Source organism: Musca domestica, unplaced genomic scaffold (assembly GCF_030504385.1).
Source record: "Musca domestica strain aabys unplaced genomic scaffold, Musca_domestica.polishedcontigs.V.1.1 210, whole genome shotgun sequence".
Classification (NCBI taxonomy): Eukaryota; Metazoa; Arthropoda; class Insecta; order Diptera; family Muscidae; genus Musca; species Musca domestica.
In genome coordinates, this window is record NW_026712259.1 from 380,508 (window position 1) to 403,564 (window position 23,057).

General features: G+C 35.2%; 1 protein-coding gene and 2 long non-coding RNA genes across 3 annotated transcripts; 1 reads left to right on the forward strand and 2 right to left on the reverse strand.

Moving 5' to 3' along the window:
* Positions 1 to 4,699: 4,699 nt before the first annotated feature.
* Positions 4,700 to 5,229, reverse strand: LOC131802498 (uncharacterized). The gene is made up of 2 exons (XR_009342248.1): positions 5,120 to 5,229; positions 4,700 to 5,046 (listed from the first exon to the last, which is right to left on the reverse strand). It is a non-coding gene; the product is annotated as an uncharacterized LOC131802498 (long non-coding RNA).
* A 6,527-nt stretch (positions 5,230 to 11,756) lies between these two features.
* LOC131802509 (male determiner protein Mdmd(Y)) lies at positions 11,757 to 16,083 on the forward strand. The gene is made up of 2 exons (XM_059122854.1): positions 11,757 to 13,686; positions 13,743 to 16,083. Exons 1-2 carry the CDS (start codon positions 11,985 to 11,987, stop codon positions 15,563 to 15,565), a joined length of 3,525 nt encoding a protein of 1,174 aa, XP_058978837.1. The 5' UTR covers positions 11,757 to 11,984; the 3' UTR covers positions 15,566 to 16,083.
* Positions 16,084 to 16,434: 351 nt separating this feature from the next.
* Positions 16,435 to 17,264, reverse strand: LOC131802510 (uncharacterized). Its single transcript, XR_009342255.1, has 3 exons — positions 17,106 to 17,264; positions 16,896 to 17,043; positions 16,435 to 16,833 (listed from the first exon to the last, which is right to left on the reverse strand). It is a non-coding gene; the product is annotated as an uncharacterized LOC131802510 (long non-coding RNA).
* Positions 17,265 to 23,057: the final 5,793 nt, after the last annotated feature.

Below are 23,057 nucleotides of genomic sequence, written 5' to 3' on the forward strand. Positions count from 1 at the left end.
CACACCCTCAGTCTTTCGCCGCTTAACCCTCTCAGAATAGGCACTTCTACTTCCTTCACTTTATATTTGGGCCACAACTACCTAATCATTGACCGATTGATAAAGCAATAACCAAAAAAGAAATAAAACGAGAACTAGACCGTGACGGATTTGGACCCAAAGCTACTCTTACTTGTACATTCCAGTTAAGCTCCTCCCCTTCCACCGCTGCTGCTGCTGTTCGTAGTGTACAGTTTATTTTCATGTGTCCCACGCGTCCGCTTTTAAGCATGCCCCCATTTGTCGTTGGGGTCTTTTGCATACATTCGCAATGCCCCATGCCTTGGCAGTTGTAGCAGCGCACCGTCGTTGCACTTTTCACCTGGCGCTGGCCTCTCTCTGCAACCATTTTCTCGTATTTTGGTATTAGTTTTTTGACGTCGGCTACCGTCGTTGCACTCAGGAATATTAGCGCTGCCACCGATTTGTCCTGCATGCCCTCAACAATGTATTCGACTAGTTCCGTTTACGTTATGGGAGCATCCGCGCCAATTTCTTGCATCGACAGGACATATCGGTGCAAGCTCTCTTCACCTCTCCTCCATTTGCGGATATCCAACTTCCGCAGTATGTCTTTTGCCCCAATTCTCTTTTGGAACTCGGTGCGCAATTCGCATTTCAACTGTTGCCAATTGTCCGCTTATGTGCCACGCAGGAACAATTTCGCACTGCCGTCCAACATGCGGCGAGCAAAAATAAATTTTTCTGCCTCTTCATAGCCCACAACCGTCGTTACCTTGTCAAATTCGTCAAATTCGTGCAATGGCCGCAGCTGTGCTGCATCAGCGCCAATCACTTCCGCCAACAATCTACGTAGCTGCAGGGCCGTTGCTGTTCGGGGAATTCTATTCCCATTTGCCGTAGATGGGTTTTTAAGTTTTCCATTTCACTTTTTTTGTTTTCTTTTCTTTTTCACAGTTTATTTAATTTTTTCCTTAGTTCTTCAGTTGCTGTTCTTTTTTTTTTCTCAGTTAATTTAAGTTTAAACCGTTTAGCGTTTGGTTGGTTAGCTTTTTTTTTCTCTATTTCACTTTTTGCGTTTTTCGGCCACACCTGAAATTGAACACATGTATTCGTTTCAGCAGTCATAACTGTATAGACGCGCTCATTTATTTTCTGTATACCATACCCATATAACGTTATATCCTTATATTACACCGGTCATTAGAACAACTCTATATTTACAGGTACATAAATGAATCCTACGACAAGTAAATCACTTGATGAGGGTGACGCACAAAGAACAATCGGTACGATATACATAAAAATTTTTGAGATGGGACCCCTAGTTATGCAGTCAACCTTAATATTCTAAGCGAAAAGTTTAGAGTATAAATTTGCTTTTATGAAAAAAAAAAATAACTGGACGGGAATCTCTGAATTGAGGATAATTCAAAACTATGTTCGACAAATATCATTTCAGGTTCAAAGTGACAGAACTTTGTTGTGTACCCATACCTTTTTCAATACTGGGGATGTACAACATTTTGTATATAATAATCTTTCGATTTTATATTGAATTTCTCATTGAAACCACACTGATACAACTTTGATTGTCTTCGTAAATTATGATAGGAGTAATGTCACAACCATTTATCCACTTCGCCTCTTTACATTCTTCAACCAAAGCTATATATTCTGAATCTGCAGACGACAAATATTGATTTGATGTAGTGTTCCTTATTCCTCGGTTCAGATAAAAAACATAACCGGTATGATATTTTCGATCAACATTCTTCTCTGCACAATCAGCATGGACATAAAATATTATTTGTCACAACACAGCTAAGTTTAACTTCATTATAATCTTCTGTTGTTGGCCCTTCCACCTTTAGGAAAAAATTGCCACATTTGCTGCAATGTCAGATTGTGCATGGGTTACTAGACCAAATAATTGCTCGTAGATATATTTTATTATCCAGAAGTTACTCTTACTTGGATGTCCTGTTGTATGCTAGATTTAGAGAATTATGTGAATACTTTGTATTTCGAAGTTAGGAAATTATTGGATATCTTTAGTATGCAGCTTTGGTGTTTTAGCTAAACGAGGAGATTCAATTTCTGCCATGCACATGTAGTATTCTCCTTAATTGATTTGAAGTGGCCTCACTGAATTTACTTGGTTCTTTCATTTTATACTTTATATCATTAAGGTAAACCTCCTTTATTAATGCAGCTCGATATTCTTTTATCAGGAATTTGTTTTTGTATGACATCTTCAAAAAATAAGTTGGAATCTGATATAACCTGGATTTTTTCACTCTGTTCTTCAAGAGCAGGACTAAACTATGAGATTGATGTGGATTTACGTCATCCCTGATCCCTTTTCCATCTAAAACATCTCGTGAAATTTAACTTTTCCTTTGGTGCTTGCAGACAACAACAACCGAATACATGCAAATTGCTCAATTCCTAAAGATTGTTGCGAAATCTGTACCCTCATCCTCATTATCAAGTTCTCTATCATCGGAATTGTCTGCACCATCCGACGACAATTCTTCAAATGTTTCAAAAAACATAAAAGCAAAAATAAGAAGATCACCACGAATAAAAATCCTTCGAATAAAAAGGAAAAAACTAAAAAATTTGTAAGTAAAAATAAAAAGGCGAAAAAAAAAACCAAGAAGCGAATGACTAAAAGGGTAGCAGCAGTAAGTCAAAACCTTCAAATAGTTCGGGCTCGAACCAAAATGAGAATAAAAAATGGTGGAAAATAAAAAACAAAACGGTATTTGGGTGTAACGATAAGACCGTTTGTTTGTCTTCTTCGCATTTTATTGCCCACTTGGTTAATCAAAGGGTGGCCCATGAAATTTTGGTCCTGGAAATTCTAACACTCTTAATTTAATCACCGACTGATGATAATGTTGAAGTGGCCTTAACATTTCTTAAGGAATGTGGTATGAAATTGACAGAGGTATCATCGGAGAGGGTTGGAGGCGTCTTTGAATTGCTTAAAAATATCTTGCATGAAGGCAAGTTGGATAAACGTGTACAATATATGATTGAAGTATTATTTCAAGTGCGCAGAGATGGCTTTAACGACCATCAATCGATTATTGAGTACTTAGAATTGGTAGAAGAATATGCTCAATTCACTCATTTGCTATTGTTGGAAAATGTCACATACCCGAAAGTTATATTGAGTAAGTTAATAGAAATTAATAAATTATTTTTTTGTCATTAAATTTATTAATTTTTAGACGCATTTAATTTTGACGATCAGTACGAGACCAATGAAGAAAAATATAAAGCACTTAGTAATGATATTTTGGGTAGCCATGCTTCAGATTCGTATGGCCCACCGATTCTGTAAAATTAACAAGTCTTATATAGAACCATTCTAAACGCTTTGTTTAGATACAAATCGTTTGCAGAATGTAAGCAAATTCTTTACTCATTTGTAGTTGACCGATGCCATTAGTTGGGATGTTTTAGACTGCATAAAGCTAAATGAAGATGACGCCACAACTTCAAGTCGTACTTCTTTCAAGAATTGGTCGAATACATGGGTTTGGAGCAGATTAATAAAAAAGTTACGGCTGAAGTTTTAGATGGAACGTTGGTGAGACGGGGAATCGTATCGAAGAAGTATCATCGGATCAACTTTCACAAAACATCAACTTTTCATATCCATTGGTTAAGGTGGCATAACTAATGAATTGTGTCAACTCTTAAAGATTGCTCTCTCCAAAGAAAAAGAACTATCCGCCTATAGAAGCCGTTCTGGAAACACTCGTTTACTCCTTCGGTTCGGGTAGTAATTCCGAAACTGCATTATCTGACTGTGATAAGGGCAAAAATGAGGTTAATGATAAATACACGAGTGGTGACATTATTGACGAAACGAAACTAAATCTGATTGCGTTAAGAAGAACAATATATCTTACCTTAAATTCCAGTTTGGATTATGAGGAATGTGCCCAAAAATTAATGAAAATGCAATTGAAAACTCGTCAAGAAAATGAGTTTTGCCACATGTTGTTAGATTGCTGCGCTGAACAATGAACCTATGAGAAGTTCTATGGCCTTCTAACCCACCAAGTCTTATATAGAACCATTCGAAGAAATCTTCAAGGATATCTGTCAGACTACGCATAGTTTAGATACAAATCGTTTGCGGAATATAAGCAAATTCTTTGCTCATTTGTTGTTTACCGATGCAATTAGTTGTGATGTTTTAGACCGCATAAAGCTAACTGAAGATGACGCAATAACTTCACGTTGTTTTTTTATAAAAATTTTCTTTCAATAATTGGTGGAATACATGGGTCTGGGTCACTTTAATAAAAAACTTAAGACTGAAGTTTTAGCTGGAACATTGGCGGGACTATTCCCCAAAGATAATCCCAGAAATGTGGTGAAGTTTTGTTGCATTCATTCCTAGTCTGAGTTTTTATAATGTGCAATTTAATGCACCGAACGTGCTGAACGCCAACCAGAAAAGAGATCCGAAAAAAGAGAAATTTGAAAAAGTGATGCCAAGTTTCATGTTGTTTTTTGTACAACACGAGAGACGTGTGACAAAAATACAAAACTGGGGAAAAAAGTGGTTAGGTAGAACACCTGATAAAGGTAAATAATAAATGTCAGGGAAATTGTGGGAAAATCTTGGAAAAGAGGGATAGTTTTTTTTTAATAAAAATAAAATAAGGAAATATTCAGTTGGCAGTTACTATTCGTGTGTTTTATTGTTTTATTTTTGTGGGGAATCTAAACAATCTGTAAGTTTGTTGATTTTAAGTTTGTGTGTTTTATTTAGGGAAATAACGCCGCGCATAAATCCACAATTTGACAATGCCATCCGACTTAACGAGAAAAGAGCGGGCATCCCCAACAATCGTTTTTTTGAATCGCCAAGTGAGGCACCGAGGTTCCAGACACAGAAAAGGTCCTGGAAACTGCCAGAAGACCTGGAAACAGCTGGGAAACGGCCAGTGAAAAATTGTAACACAGGCGACAGTACCGATCCGGGAAGCTAGCAGTAGTTCCCACCTATATCAAAATCTGCAAATGAAGAAAAAAGTTGAATAAGTATGCCGTTGTGCAGGTAATGTAATTTAAAAAATAATTTACTTACCAAAGCCCAAAGAATGAAAGCCAAATCCCGCTAAAAGAGTCATATTAAGTTCATTTTCCTTGTCGAAGATGAACTTTTAAAATAGAAAAAAATATGAAATTCGTCGATTAATGATTATCGGCATTTAACCAAAAGAAAGAAAAAACCTATTTAAAAAATATTTTTGTTATAGTGTAATGTTGTAGTTAGATAAATAGTACTTAAGAAATAATTGTGAGGATATTTAATGTCCAGGTAATTTTTCCTTAGTGAGTGTAGGGTTTTCTCAAAATTTACAGCTAGACCATTTCTATATTTTTTGGAAAAAGAATTTATAATGCCCAAAACTTTCGTCTAAGCGAGCTCCTTTAGGCAGAATTTAGAGTAGTTTTATTGACCAAATTTGGCGCTCCTAGCGGTGTAATAAAAAAGGTAATCTGAGTATTGACTCACAAATTTTTTCGTTCCGGTATTAAAAGTCCAGTTTTATTCTTATGTGTTCATGTCGAAATTAGGTTTAAGAGAACAATGATGTTTAAAATAAATAAGTTTAATGTCTAATTGTTTAAAGAATAATATGTTGTGCTAAATTTTGTTGACATCACATAAATAGCCGGCGTTAAGTACGGACGCGTTTTATTTTTCGTTGCTAATGAAAGGTGTTTTTTTCACAAGCAAAGCAAAATAAATAATATAAAAGCAAACAGTACGCTATTAAATAATCTCAGGAAATATAATCTAAAAAAAAAACCTGCTAAAAAATCCTTTTTATTAAGAATTTTTGCAAAATAGTTTTTTTTTTCTACTTTATCCTCTTTTTCCCCAAGCACATAAATCGGTTTGTTATAGTGTTAACAACAGCAAGTGTATGTCACTCTCTCATACGGAAGAGAGAAATGTAAGTGAGAACGGGCAAAACGTATACCTTAAGTTGACGTCGACAGATTTTAGCTAAACCGCGCCAAAACGCCACGAAAGCTGGTATCTTACAGCTAAACCCCAAAGCCCTTCTAAATCGGCATCGCCGAGAGTTTTTAATGGCAAAAACTTGCCAGGTGAGACTACTCCCAACGAAACAACAGAAATGTCATATAAACAAAACAATGTAAACACGCCCAAAATAAATTCTATAAAGGTGCTATCACACGATGCGATTGTACATCAAGAAACTATCGCTTCAAGTAAGCATGCGTCTCTTGAAAAAAACAAGAAGCAAAACATAGTTCCTCCAGGCATGGACCGATATGTCTTAGTAACAAAGCGTAAGGCTAGTTCTAGAACTCCAACCAAGGAACCAAAAGCTAAAACCCAAAAGTCTATAAACAACGACCGCAACAACAGATTCTCATTCTCGGCTTGAATAACGAGACTGATGAAAAGATGCAACCGGTTAGGTCCCAAAAACCTCCCCCACTATATCTTCGCGAAAAAACTACAAACAATCTTGTGAACAAACTCTCCCAAATATTGGGTAAACCTAATTTTCACGTGGTATCTCTTAAGAGAGGAAATCTCCAAGAGACGAAAATACAAACTTATACTGGGTCGCATTATAAGGACCTGGTTCATGCTCTGGATTCTGAGAAGAAGAATTATTACACCTATCAGATTAAGAGCTCAAAAGGACTAATCGTCGTCATTAAAGGGCTTCATAGTTTTACACCCATAGAGGACATAAAAGCTGCTCTCGCAGCAGAAGGATTCGAAACAAAGTCTATCATCAACATTTTCAATAAAGATAAAATTCCGCAACCTATGTTTAAAGTAGAACTAACATACGAATCTTCGCAACTAAAGAAAAGGGACAATTTCATCCATCCATCCAATTTATAGCCTTAGGCTTCTTTGTAATCGCGGTGTGAAAATTGAAGAACCTCAAAAAAGAAAAGGCCAACCTCAATGTACAAACTGCCAAGAGTATGGGCATACCAAAACGTATTGTAAATTGCTATCGGTTTGTGTTACTTGTGTTACAAATCATCGGAATGTCCATATCCCAAAACTGACCCAAGCGTCAAAAAGTGCAGCAATTGCGGTGGAAATCATGCTGCAAACTACAGAGGATGTCCTGTATATATCCACTTAACAAAATCTAGCTTAGCCACAAAAAAGCCTACAAGCTACCGGGTACGGGAAAATCCACAATTTAATATCAAAACAGCTGAGTTCCCTGAGCTAAACAAGAGGAATGAAACCACCGCTCCTAATTACAATCTCCCCTCTCAGAATATGCAATACTGATATTCTGATACTTTGAGAAATGACTCACCCAACTATAAAAATTCAAATATAGAATCATCTATCGAAAAACTAATGGTCACCATGAATTCTTTTATGACAAGTATGCAAAGCATGATGCAAGATATTGTGAGAAATCAATCTATTATTATGCAAATAGTTTTAAAACAAAAATAGATAAAATTCGAATCTGTTTTTGGAACGCAAACGGCTTAAGCCAACATAAACACGAGGTCGAAAACTTTATTCACTCACTCAACATACACATTTTATTGGTATCTGAAACTCTTTTCACTTCTAGAAACTATTTTAGAATAAACGGTTACAGTACATACGACACTGAACACCCTAGTGGGAGAGCTTGCGGTGGCACCGCGGTGATAATTTCTAATAAAATTCAGCATTACCCCATGCCAGAATATAAGTTTGACCACCTACAAGCTACAACAGTTGCACTATCTTCAACGAATACAGCTATATCTGCTATATATTGTCCTCCGAGACATAGTATAAGCAATGATGAATTCGCACACTTTTTCTCATCTCTTGGTAGTAGATTCATTGCAGCTGGAGATTATAATGCCAAACACACCTTCTGGGGATCTAGACTTATTACACCCAGAGGTAGACAGCTTTTAAACTCCATTTCGTCCGCTAAACTGGACGTATTATCTACTGGCCAGCCTACTTACTGGCTTTCAGACCTGCAAAAACGTCCTGACTTAATTGACTTTGCGGTAACAAAGAATATTAAGAGGGAACAAATGTCCGTGGTACCCTCATTTGACTTGTCGTCAGACCATTCCCCAACTATAATAACATTAAATGATGTTCAACTCGCAACTTCCCCGGATTATCTACCAAATAAATATACAAACTGGATGAAGTACAAAAAATATGTCAGTACACATGTGAATTCTAACACTCCTCTAAAGTCCAGAGAAGAAATTGACAATGCAGTTAAAATATTTACTTCGATAGTCAACACCGCTGTCAATGTTGCCACTCCCACTAAATTTTCAAAACTAGAAAATAATTCCTATAATCCATCGACCATTCGAAAACTCATGTCTGATAAAAGGAAGGCCAGAAGAGAATGGCAGAAGCACCGATCACCTAGGTTTCGGGAAAAACTAAAAGAATGTGAAAAACTCTTACAAGATTAAATGAAGAGCGAAACCTAAAAATATTCCTAAATAACCTGGATCCCACAGAGAGAACTGACTACAGCTTATGGAAAGCCACAAAAAACTTGAAAAGACCTATCGCCCACGAATCTCCAATTCGCCTAGAAAATGGGACTTGGGCAAGATCTACAGAAGAAAAAGTTAACGCATTTGCCGAACACATTGAATCTGTATTTACCCCAAATCCCGGATCATCGACAGTTGTTCAACCTTTAATTGACGACATTGTTCCGAATCCAATACGATTTTCTTTAAAAGAAATCGAAAGTTCTAAAGCCTCGATGAAACTCGATGAATTACTCCAAACATGCTCAAGAAATTACCAACACCGGCCCTTAAACTATTGTTATTTATATTTAACAGCATTCTTCGAGTAGGGTACTTCCCGTCTGTATGGAAAGAATCTGAAATAGTAATGATTCCGAAACCTGGAAAAGATCCAACGCAGGTAAAATCATATAGACCCATCAGTCTTCTATCTATACTCTCAAAGCTGTTCGAAACAACATTACTAAGGAAGTTAACTTCCCATATTACAAATAGCAATATTATCCCCGACCACCAATTCGGCTTCCGTAAGAACCACAGTACTATTGAGCAAGTGCACCGCATAGTCACAAACATTAGAATGGCATTCGAAAGGAAGGAGTACTGCTCGGCGCTATTTATAGACATTTCCCAAGCGTTTGACAGAGTCTGGCATCTTGGAATTCTATACAAAATTTGTGAAACTCTACCAAAAAACACTCATAAACTTTTTTGTAGTTATTTGTCAAATCGTACGTTTGTTGCAAAATCGAAAGACATACTTTCAAATTCAAGAAAAATATTGGGTGGCGTCCCACAGGGTAGTATCTTAGGACCAATTCTGTACGTGTTATTTACTGCCGATATGCCCACAACCAATGAAACTCTAACCTCAACGTTTGCTGATGATACTGCTTTCATTAGCATACACAAGGATTCTCTGATTGCGTCGGAAAAACTACAATACCATGTATATCTTCTCGAAAATTGGCTGACAAAATGGAGAATATCGGTAAATGCAAGCAAGTGCATACATGTTACTTTTGCTCTAAGACGTGAACTTTGCCCCAGGATAAAAATCTTTAATACTCAAGTTCCACAGAAAGATACCGTAAAATATCTCGGAATGCATCTGGACCGAAGACTTACATGGAAGCAACACATCGATGCAAAAATCACACAAATTAAATTAAAAAAGCCCAATGTTGAGTGGTTAATTGGTATACGTTCTTCTATTAAATTAGTATATAAATTCCTATTATATAAGACTATAATAAAGCCAATTTGGACGTATGGCTTACAGCTCTGGGGCACAGCTAGTGCCCCTAACGTAAGTAAACTACAAAGAAGACAGTCGAATAATCTTCGATCTATTACAGGTGCACCATGGTACATAAGGAACGCAAACATCCACAAGGACCTAAATATACTTACTGTTGAAGAAGAAATAAAGAAGCTTTACCGCAAGTACTTAAACAAACTATCCGAGCACCCAAATAACTTGGCCCGCCAACTCCTACTATTCGGAGGACACGATAGACTGTGCAGACGTGACACTCTTTCTATCATATAGTTTATTTTTTTATCTTACGCTCTCATTATTTTCAGCTCTTGTCTGGCCAATTGAACGTCGCCCACTTTTATACTTCTACAGGTAGTAGTATGCTAAATTGGAAGCTGCTTCTGTGAAGAAATCGAAAAGACTATTACTGTAGTCCGCGGGAAGATTAGTGAAAAAATCGATAAGACTATTACTGTAGTCCGCGGGATGATTAGATATAACTGTATCTAAACAAAGCAACATTATATCCGTAAGACTATTTCTGTAGTCCGCGATTCACTTAGATATATCTGTATCTAAACTAATCTTAACTACCTACTCAATCAATTCACGGATATAACTGTATCCACAAGCCCACAAAATAACACACATCTATATTATAAAAAAAAAACAATAATAATTAAAGCATGAAAAAAATATGGGGTGATTGTATTGACAACCTCCCTATAAAAATATTAGTAAATAAGATATGAATCCTTATTGTTATTTTCATTAAATATATGAAAGATTCAATAAATTAAACAATAAAAAAAAAATTTGTTGTGAGAGAGAAGGTTAGGCGTTGTAAGTAAGAGAGTGTGTGTGGCTTTTTGGGGCCATTTTAAATTTTTTGTGTGTATATGGACTAAAGGCTCATGGATGGGTGGGCATAGTGGGGGAGCAATAATATCAAGCTCCTGTGTCATTGATGTTTGTTTTGATGTAAATGTTTATAAGTGCCGTTGTAAGATTTAGAAGATTTTCCAAAAGAATTTTAGTTTTATTTAATTCCTTGGTTCCTCTTCTATTGAGCTTACGATTTCGTCACTTGGGTAAAAAAATGTTTTTGTTTTAGAAATTATTTTTAAAATAACTTCTGGGGAGAATATCCCAGACAAAAAACAAGGGAACTGATGAGGTTTGTTGGCTCTTTTCGAAACCTAGGTATTCCCTACCTTACCCACTGGTAAACATTATCATGGTTCTCCACTAATAAAAAAATGTTGTTTTTATAAAAACAACAATAAAGGGCCAGGCTTACCATTTTGCAACAACAAGTTTATCAACTCAAAAATTTTCTCTTAGAAAAACACGATTTTTAATAATTTTAAGAACGGATTTCGATCAATTGTGTTTAAAAAATTGTAACTGCGCTTAATCGAAATGCTTTGTACAAAAAATTGTTTTAGGTATATACGATTAGCTTTAAATAATTTTTTTAGGTATATCCAAATTTTCTTGCGCAGAAAAAATACACACAAGTCAAGCCCAAGGCAAAAAGCCCTAAATTTATTCTACCAAAAACTGATTTGGAGAATGTTATGTGCTAAAATAATCGTTAGGGCTCAAAGTATCATTTAGCATATAGCTTCTGTTAGAGGTGTCCCGGTGCCGTTTAATGTTTCTTTGAGAAGTCAAAATTTTATTGTTAGTCCAACAATTTCCGTTTGCTATATTATGTATGGAGTATGATAATTCATTAGCAAGCAAAAAGTTTTTTTTTTTAACATTTTCATTCATATTTTTTTTATAAATAAATATTGTTTAAAAATATGTTGCATTACTTTTTCTGTCGAACATTTGAAAAAGGGATTAAATGGAAAATTACGATGTTCTGAGCCACCCTATAATTAGGGAAAAAATCGATGCTATCGATAGGTAGCAACGTTACTAACTTCACTCGTTTCAGAACTTTGGGTATTAAAAGACGGATTACTTACCATTGTTCTCTTAATGGCAATATATTTCTTAGATTCGAAACCTTTTGTCGATATATTAAGAAAATAACCTGGCGGTTAATCTGGACGTAACACCCGCAGTTTATCATATTCTCATAGGATTTCAATAACGACTCTCGAATAAACAATAAACAGATCCTGTCAACAACAAAAATATGAATGCCACCGACGCCGAATCTCGAAAACCGGAAAATAAACCTAGTTCTGAGTCTTCGTCGTCGGGGTCCACAAGTGGATCAAGTGATGGAGAAGTGTCTTCCAAAACATATTTCAAAAATAACAAATCAAAAGTTCTATCAGGGCAAAGGGAAGTCGTATTGGAAGTAGTACGTGATCTATCTTATACTATATGCAAGGAAGCAGAAGAAAAATTAGTTGAAAGATTTCCTAGAAAGGATGGATCGAATGAAATGCTTCCCAAGGAAGATAGCATAAATACTAACCATAATTACACAACGGATTCAAATGAACACCCAGTAGAACTAACGACAAAGACAGAAGAATGTAAAAATACAGAGAAGACTAAAAAAAAATCTTTTGTGCGAGCTCTCTCCAAAGATAAACAACTATCCGCCTATAGAAGCCGTTCTAGAAGCACACGTTTAAGTTATTCTGGACACATTAGCCGAACTCATTCAGTAGAAAAAAGTCTATCAAGATATAAAAAAAGTGTATTAAGAAATCGAAGAACTTCCTTTGGACACGGCCGAGATTCTTCTACGACCAAAAGGTCTGTCTCCAGGGACAAGGACAATCGACTAAGACGAAGAATAGGATCTAGCAGAAGCCATACTAGATCTCACAGTCGATTTCGAAGGTCGGAAAAGAAGCTTCCATCAAGATCTCCACGACGAATTCGTTCACAAGAAAGACGACATGAACGACGTCGTTCGATGTCGTCAGATTATGAAAGGATAGCGTTACGCCGATCTGAGCCAATCAAAAGAAGAGATAAAGATGAATTCTTCAAAAACAATAAGAAAGTATCTGGCGATATAAAAAAGGGAAAGGGGAACGATAATGGTACTGTAGCAGAACTCGAGGCCAAGATAACAGAACGTCAAAGGAAAAGTCTAGATATACTAACATCACGTACAGGCGGTGCTTGTTTAACACCCGATAAATTGCGTATGATACAAGCAGAAATTACAGACAAATCATCGGCTGCATATCAGAGTATAGCTCGGGAAGCTCTTAAGAAATACATACATGGTTACATCAATAAAGTCAATGTGGATAGTGTTGCAGTTATCACCCGAAAATTGCTTAAGGATAATATAGTACGTGGTAGAGGCGTGCTTTGCCATTCCATAATACAAGCTCAAGCTACATCGCCAAAATTTACCCATGTTTATGCCGCCATGGTGGCCATTATTAATTCAAAATTTCCCAATATTGGGGAATTGCTGTTGAAACGTTTGGTCATACAGTTCAAACGAGCATTTGGGTGTAACGATAAGACCGTTTGTTTGACTTCTTCACATTTTATTGCCCACTTGGTTAATCAAAGGGTGGCCCATGAAATTTTGGCCCTAGAAATTCTAACACTCTTAATTGAATCGCCGACTGATGATAATGTTGAAGTGGCCATAACATTTCTTAAGGAATGTGGTATGAAATTGACAGAGGTATCATCGGATAGGGTTGGAGGCATTTTTGAATTGCTTAAAAATATCTTGCATCAAGGCAAGTTGGATAAACGTGTACAATATATGATTAAAGTTTTATTTCAAGTACGCAGAGATGGCTTTAAGGACCATCAATCGATTATTGAGTCATTAGAATTGGTAGAAGAATATGCTCAATTCACTCATTTGCTATTGTTGGAAGATGTCACATACCCGAAAGATATATTGAGTAAGTTAATAGAAATTAATAAATTATTTTTTGTCATTAAATTTGTTAATTTTTAGACGAATTTAAATTCGACGATCAGTACGAGACCAATGAAGAGAAATATAAAGCACTTAGTAAGAATATTTTGGGTAGCCATGCTTCAGATTCGGATGGCTCCTTCGGTTCGGGTAGTAATTCCGAAACTGCATTATCTGACTGTGATAAGGGCAAAAATGAGGTTAATGATAAATACACGAGTGGTGACATTATTGATGAAACGAAACCAAATCTGATTGCGTTAAGAAGAACAATATATCTTACCTTAAATTCCTGTTTGGATTATGAGGAATGTGCCCAAAAATTAATGAAAATGCAATTGAAAACTTGTCAACAAAATGAGTTTTGCCAAATATTGTTAGATTGCTGCGCTGAACAAAGAACCTATGAGAAGTTCTATGGCCTTTTAACTCACCGAATTTGTAAAATGAACAAGTCTTTTATAGAACCATTCAAAGAAATCTTCAAGGATATCTGTCAGACTACGCATTGTTTAGATACAAATCGTTTGCGGAATATAAGCAAATTCTTTGCTCATTTGTTGTTTACCGATGCAATTAGTTGGGATGTTTTAGACTGCATAAAGCTAACTGAAGATGAGGCAATAACATCACGTTGTATTTTTATAAAAAGTTTCTTTCAAGAATTGGTCGAATACATGGGTCTGTATCACTTTAATAAAAAACTTAAGACTGAAGTTTTAGCTGGAACTTTGGCGGGACTATTCCCCAAAGATAATCCCAGAAATATACGCTTCTCCATTAACTTTTTCACATCTATTGGTTTGGGCGGAATAACTAATGAATTGTGTCAACTCCTAAAGATTGCTCCGAAATCTGCACCCTCGTCCTCATCATCAAGTTCTTTATCATCGGAATTGTCTGCACCATCCGACGACGATTCTTCAAGTGATTCGGAAAATAAGAAAAAACATAAAGGCAAAAATAAGAAAATGACCAAGAAGAAAAATCCTTCGAAAAAAAAGGAAAAAACTAAAAAAATTGTAGGTAAAAATAAAATAGCCGCTAAGAATAAAACTATAAAGCGAAGGACTGACAAAGACAACTCTTCTTCAAAAGATAATTTTTTGAAAAGCGAAAGTAGCAGCAACGAATCAATATCCTTAGATAGTTTATCTTCGGAATTGTTTGCACCATCGTCTTATTCGTCGTCGGAATCGTCAAACGATTCAGAAAGTAAGGAAAAACATAAAGGCAAAAATAAGAAGATGACCAAAAAGAAAAATCCTTCGAATAAAAGGGAAAAAACAAAAAAAAAATTAAGTAAAAATAAAAAAGCCCCAAACAAAAATACTAAGAAGCGAATGACTGAAAAGGACATTTCTTCTTCTGAAAGTAGCATCAGTGAATCAAAATCTTTAAATTGTTCGGCCTCGAACCAAAATGAGAATGAAAAACGGAAGAAAAGGGTTACATCGAAATCAAGAACAAAACGGGTAAAGATGTTTAAACAATGTCAATGGGTTGACGCGGACAATCAACGAGATATTAAACGCAAGAAAAGGGCAGAATATAGATATGAACCTCTTGTATATAGAAAAAGAAATGAGGAATATTTAAAGAAGGGCGGACCAAATTGCAGGAAAGATAACTATGGTAATAGGCAGAATCATGAAATATCACAACGTCATGATAGTGAAATTAAAAGACGCCGGGAAGAGCGAAAAAAACGCCACCATGAAAAAAATCACTCACGTGAATATAAACGTTCTAAATTAGGGCTCTGCCAGAGGGAATATTTTTTATATATGTGCTGTCAGTTTTATTATCCATGTACATTTCAATGTTTATGTCAAAATTGTCATTTTACATTCTACTCCTAATTCTTGCTATCAAACACTTACATATGTTTTATTTCCTTTTTATATCATAGCTATTTTATTATTTTTTTGGAACAAATTCATATATATTATGCATCGAGTTTCATCGCAAGTTTAATTTTATGTGTTATCACACAACAAACTATAAAAGAAATTACTATAAAAAATTAATAAAACCCACGGCCCACTAAACGCGTCATCGATACAACAACCACAAGCAGAGAGGAAAGAAACATGAAATGACGGAAAGACTTATTTCTTTTTTTCATTTGACAACTCTTTTCTTTATAAAAGTATCCATTTCACTTTTTCAAAAGAATCGAATTGAACAACGGGAATATGACAAACCATTAAAAAAATAAACTTCCGGTGTCGGCCTCAATTGATGTAAAAATTTCCAAGAACTCTTTCTGAGTAACGTATAGATATGTGCGCTAAGTAACAGACGTGTATGAATTGTTAAATAAAAAAAAATGTTAATAAATATTTTAAGACTGGTAATCTAAACCCTTACAACAATATACTTTTGCTTTTTTTTTCTCAATTTTAGGTATTTGCAATAGGTCTCACATCCTCTGCCCATATCCCCCATATAACGTTATATCCTTATATTACCCCGGTCATTAGAACCACTCGATATTTACAGGTACATAAATGAATCCTACGACAAGTAAATCACTTGATGAGGGTGCCGCACAAAGAATAATCGGTACGATATACATAAAAATTTTTGAGATGGGACCCCTAGTAATGCAGTCAACCTTAGTATTCTAAGCGAGAAGTTTAGGGTATAAATTTGCTTTTATGAAAAAAATGACTGGGCAGGAATCTCTGAATTGAGGATCATTCAAAACTATGTTCAGCAAATACCATTTCAGGTTCAAAGTGACAGAACTTTATTGTGTACCCATACCTTTTTCAATATTGGGGATGTACAAAATTTTGTATATAATAATCTTTCGATTTTATATTGAATTTCTCATTGAAACCACACTGATACAACTTTGTTTGTATTCGTAAATTATGATAGGAGTAATGTCACAACCATTTATCCACTTCGCCTCTTTACATTCTTCAACCAAAGCTATATATTCTGAATCTGCAGACGACAAAGATTGATTTGATGGAGTGTTCTTTATTCCTCGGTTCAGATAAAAAACATAACCGGTATGATATTTTCGATCAACATTCTTCTCTGCACAATCATCCGATGCATATTTCGTATTTTGTTTTTATTATCCCATCCATGGCAATACAATTCGTGTTTCTGTCTGAAAAGGTGAAGAATTTTATAAATATTAAACAATAAAAATTCACAAAAATGTATACCTACCCAAGCTTCCGGTGTCCTGTTCTTCAATGCAAATCAACAATTACAATATTTCCCTCCAACATCCGATGCATATTTCGCATTTTCTTTTTATTATCCAATTTTCATTTTTCAAAAGCTGTTCTCTCATCCATACAATTCGTGTTTTTGTCTGAAAAGATGAAGAATTTTATTAATATTAAACAATAAAAATTCACAAAAATGTATACCTACCCAAACTTCGGTGTCCTGTTCTTCAATACAAATCAACATAACAATAAAGATAGTTTGGTAATGTGCACAGATTATAGGTAGTTCCCTCTAACATTTTTCATATGTCTAAATGTACTGCACATTACCAGACTATCGAGAAAAACATCGATGTTAGTGATAGTTAGGTAATGTGGCAGATTTACCATGGTACAATAAGGAGGTAGAACATCTTCGTAAAACTACAGAAACACAGCCTTAAGGCTATACCCGCTTCTTGTCAGAATTATTCAATATTACAGGCAAGAAGTTGTTTTCATTTAATTGATATTTTTTGTTCATTTCTAAAATGACTCAAATAACGCGAAAAATGAATGAAATGCCTGGATGTTCTCACATAAATATGACCCTAAGTGTTCAATATTTCAATTCCATGGCAAATCTGGTTAATATTATTAATGCGCGTCCAGCAATATAAATTTCTTCCAATCATTGATTTTACAAACAAATACATACACAAAATTGGCAGAAGTCGGCCACACTTAGAAAACAAATTGTTATTAGCTGGGAGCTCTACTTTACCTTATTATTGTACCGTGGATTATACTTTGTTCCCTCCAACATTTTTCATATGTCTAAATGTATTGCACATTACCAGACTATCGGGAAAAACATCGATGTTAGCGATAGTTTGGATTATATCTAGTTCCCTCCAACATTTTTCATACGTATAAATGTATTGCACATTACCAGACTATCGGGAAAAACATCGATGTTAGTGATAGTTAGGTAATGTGGCAGATTTACCATGGTACAATAAGGAGGTAGAACAGCTTCGTAAAACTACAGAAACACAGCCTTAAGGCTATACCCGCTTCTTGTCAGAATTATTCAATATTACAGGCGAGAAGTTGTTTTCATTTAATTGATATTTTTTGTTCATTTCTAAAATGACTCAAATAACGCGAAAAATGAATGAAATGCCTGGATGTTCTCACATAAATATGACCCTAAGTGTTCAATATTTCAATTCCATGGCAAATCTGGTTAATATTATTAATGCGCGTCCAGCAATATAAATTTCTTCCAATCATTGATTTTACAAACAAATACATACACAAAATTGGCAGAAGTCGGCCACACTTAGAAAACAAATTGTTATTAGCTGGGAGCTCTACCTTACCTTATTATTGTACCGTGGATTATACTTTGTTCCCTCCAACATTTTTCATATGTCTAAATGTATTGCACATTACCAGACTATCGGGAAAAACATCGATGTTAGCGATAGTTTGGATTATAGCTAGTTCCCTCCAACATTTTTCCTATGTCTAAATGTATTGCACATTACCAGACTATCGGGAAAAACATCGATGTTAGCGATAGTTTGGATTATAGCTAGTTCCCTCCAACATTTTTCCTATGTCTAAATGTATTGCACATTACCAGACTATCGGGAAAAACATCGATGTTAGCGATAGTTTGGTAAAGTGCACAGATTATAGCTAGTTCCCTCTAACATTTTTCATAAGTCTAAATGTACTGCACATTACCAGACTACATGAGAGTTTGGTAATGTGCGCAGATTTACCATGGTACAATAAGGAGGTAGAACAGCTTCGTAAAACTACAGAAATACAGCCATAAGGCTACACCCGCTTCTTGTCAGAATTATTCAATATTACAGGCAAGAAGTTGTTTTCATTTAATTGATATTTTTTGTTCATTTCTAAAATGACTCAAATAACGCGAAAAATGAATGAAATGCCTGGATGTTCTCACATAAATATGACCCTAAGTGTTCAATATTTCAATTCCATGGCAAATCTGGTTAATATTATTAATGCGCGTCCAGCAATATAAATTTCTTCCAATCATTGATTTTACAAACAAATACATACACAAAATTGGCAGAAGTCGGCCACACTTAGAAAACAAATTGTTATTAGCTGGGAGCTCTACCTTACCTTATTATTGTACCGTGGATTATACTTTGTTCCCTCCAACATTTTTCATATGTCTAAATGTATTGCACATTACCAGACTATCGGGAAAAACATCGATGTTAGCGATAGTTTGGATTATAGCTAGTTCCCTCCAACATTTTTCCTATGTCTAAATGTATTGCACATTACCAGACTATCGGGAAAAACATCGATGTTAGCGATAGTTTGGATTATAGCTAGTTCCCTCCAACATTTTTCCTATGTCTAAATGTATTGCACATTACCAGACTATCGGGAAAAACATCGATGTTAGCGATAGTTTGGTAAAGTGCACAGATTATAGCTAGTTCCCTCTAACATTTTTCATAAGTCTAAATGTACTGCACATTACCAGACTACATGAGAGTTTGGTAATGTGCGCAGATTTACCATGGTACAATAAGGAGGTAGAACAGCTTCGTAAAACTACAGAAATACAGCCATAAGGCTACACCCGCTTCTTGTCAGAATTATTCAATATTACAGGCAAGAAGTTGTTTTCATTTAATTGATATTTTTTGTTCATTTCTAAAATGACTCAAATAACGCGAAAAATGAATGGAATGTCTGGATATAAATACGGAAAGCTCTTGCTGCACAGTGGGTCATTTATGTTTCCCTCTAGAAAACACTTGACTTTAGGAAAAATATTTTTTAAAAAAAATATGCCCTATTAATCTTTCAGGAGTGTTTATATCTCGAAAGTACACCTCATGGGCTTTCCAACGTGCTATTCCATGAGCTTGCACTATTTTTAGTTTTCGCACAGTGGGACTCGTTGATAACTTTTGAAAAATAAGAAAAATCAATTTTTCTCTAATTTTCCACGATCGATTTGGCCAAGTAATAGCGTTTTAGAAAGCTCTTGGAACGACCTTTCCTGCAGTGCCATTCATATGCGTGCACTATTTTTTATTGCTGCACAGTGGGCCATTTTATGTTTCCCTCTAGAAAACACTTGACTTTAGGAAAAATATTTTTTAAAAAAAAATCTGCCCGATTAATCTTTCAGGAGTGTTTATATCTCGAAAGTACACCTCATGGGTTTTCCAACGTGCTATTCCATGAGCTTGCACTATTTTTAGTTTTCGCACAGTGGGACTCGTTGATAACTTTTGAAAAATAAGAAAAATCAATTTTTCTCTAATTTTCCACGATCGATTTGGCCAAGTAATAGCGTTTTAGAAAGCTCTTGGAACGAGCTTTCCTGCAGTGCCATTCATATGCGTGCACTATTTTTTATTGCTGCACAGTGGGCCATTTTATGTTTCCCTCTAGAAAACACTTGACTTTAGGCAAAATATTTTTAAAAAAAAATCTGCCCGATTAATCTTTCAGGAATTTTTATATCTCGAAAGTACACCTCATGGGCTTTCCAACGTGCTATTCCATGAGCTTGCACTATTTTTAGTTTTCGCACAGTGGGACTCGTTGATAACTTTTGAAAAATAAGAAAAATCAATTTTTCTCTAATTTTCCACGATCGATTTGGCCAAGTAATAGCGTTTTAGAAAGCTCTTGGAACGACCTTTCCTGCAGTGCCATTCATATGCGTGCACTATTTTTTATTGCTGCACAGTGGGCCATTTTATATTTCCCTCTAGAAAACACTTGACTTTAGGAAAAATATTTTTTAAAAAAAATCTGCCCGATTAATCTTTCAGGACTTTTTATATCTTGAAAGTACACCTCATGGGCTTTCCAACGTGCTATTCCATGAGCTTGCACTATTTTTAGTTTTCGCACAGTGGGACTCGTTGATAACTTTTGAAAAATAAGAAAAATCAATTTTTCTCTAATTTTCCACGATCGATTTGGCCAAGTAATAGCGTTTTAGAAAGCTCTTGGAACGACCTTTCCTGCAGTGCCATTCATATGCGTGCACTATTTTTTATTGCTGCACAGTGGGCCATTTTATGTTTCCCTCTAGAAAACACTTGACTTTAAGAAAAATATTTTTTAAAAAAAATCTGCCCGATTAATCTTTCAGGAGTGTTTATATATTGAAAGTACACCTCATGGGCTTTCCAACGTGCTATTCCATGAGCTTGCACTATTTTTAGTTTTCGCACAGTGGGACTCGTTGATAACTTTTGAAAAATAAGAAAAATCGATTTTTCTCTAATTTTCCACGATCGATTTGGCCAAGTAATAGCGTTTTAGAAAGCTCTTGGAACTGCCTTTCCTGCAGTGTCATTCATATGCGTGCACTATTTTTTATTGCTGCACAGTGGACCATTTTATGTTTCCCTCTAGAAAACACTTGACTTTAGGAAAAATATTTTTTAAAAAAAATCTGCCCGATTAATCTTTCAGGAGTGTTTATATCTCGAAAGTACACCTCATGGGCTTTCCAATGTGCTATTCCATGAGCTTGCACTATTTTTAGTTTTCGCACAGTGGGACTCGTTGATAACTTTTGAAAAATAAGAAAAATCAATTTTTCTCTAATTTTCCACGATCGATTTGGCCAAGTAATAGCGTTTTAGAAAGCTCTTGGAACGACCTTTCCTGCAGTGCCATTCATATGCGTGCACTATTTTTTATTGCTGCACAGTGGGCCATTTTATGTTTCCCTCTAGAAAACACTTGACTTTAAGAAAAATATTTTTTAAAAAAAATCTGCCCGATTAATCTTTCAGGAGTGTTTATATATTGAAAGTACACCTTATGGGCTTTCCAACGTGCTATTCCATGAGCTTGCACTATTTTTAGTTTTCGCACAGTGGGACTCGTTGATAACTTTTGAAAAATAAGAAAAATCGATTTTTCTCTAATTTTCCACGATCGATTTGCCCAAGTAATAGCGTTTTAGAAAGCTCTTGGAACTGCCTTTCCTGCAGTGCCATTCATATGCGTGCACTATTTTTTATTGCTGCACAGTGGGCTATGTAACTTTCTTCCATTAAAAAATAGTCGGTATGATGACGAAAGTTTTTATTGAAATACCTTTAAATTAGTTATTTTATTTTTTTATACTTATAATTATGTTCATTATCAGGTACAAACAAAAATAAATACAAATTTAAAAAAAATGCATTTTTGTTTCGCATCTTCAAAAATCGTTTTTATTTTACCCCTACCAAAATCGTTTTTATTTTCCGCATATCTGTTATACACTGTTATACAACAGAAAGTGCGCCCAGACTGGGTGTTGTCTTCGCTAGTTAAAATCGATTTTATCTTCACGCACATTTTACTTACATATTTTTAGTTTTTTTTTTTCCTTTTTATTTGAAGGTTTTTTTCTCTTGGTCATCTTCTTATTTTTTCCTTAAAGTTTTTTTCCTATTTTCTAAATAACTTGAAGATTCTTCGTCGGATGGTGCAGACAATTCCGATGATAAAGAACTTGATCATGAAAACAACATCTAAAACATCAGTCTTAAGTTTTTTATTAATCTGATCTAAACCCATGTATTCGACCAATTCTTGAAAGAAAATAGTCCTTGAAGTTGTGGCGTCATCTTCATTTAGTTTTATGCAGTCTACAACATCCCAACTAATGGCATCGGTCAACAACAAAAGAGCAAATAATAAGCGTGTTCTAGAACATGAGCGAAGTCACACACATTCTTATTCTCAATGAATCAGTGGCTGTTGAGATGTCAACAAAGCAACGTGCAAGCGGATGGTTTTATTGCGAAAGCGTCGACATAAATGACATCAGCTAATTGGTTATTTGCATTCGATGCATAGACGATGACTATAACACATTTGAAACAATGTTTACTCTAATTCCGTTACATTCCAATGTAACTGGAAAGTTTTTTTTTTGATGTCGTAAATGAAAAACTTCTTTCAATTGTCGACTCTAATATGTTATGAATGGAAATGGAATGTTATGTGTGTAAAAAAGATGAATTTATTGGCCAATTAAACAAACAAATCATCAGGTGGCCCTAGCATAAAAATTTATGGCGAACCTTCCACCAATGGAAAAGGCGGAACAAATTATCTAAAAAAACAAGTTAAAAAACATTAAGTGCCA

Coding starts and splice junctions, on each gene's coding strand:
- LOC131802509 (XM_059122854.1), top strand. CDS start 11,985: ATGAATGCCACCGACGCCGAATCTCGAAAACCGGAAAATAAACCTAGT. Junction 13,687..13,742: donor ATACCCGAAAGATATATTGA/GTAAGTTAATAG, acceptor GTTAATTTTTAG/ACGAATTTAAATTCGACGAT.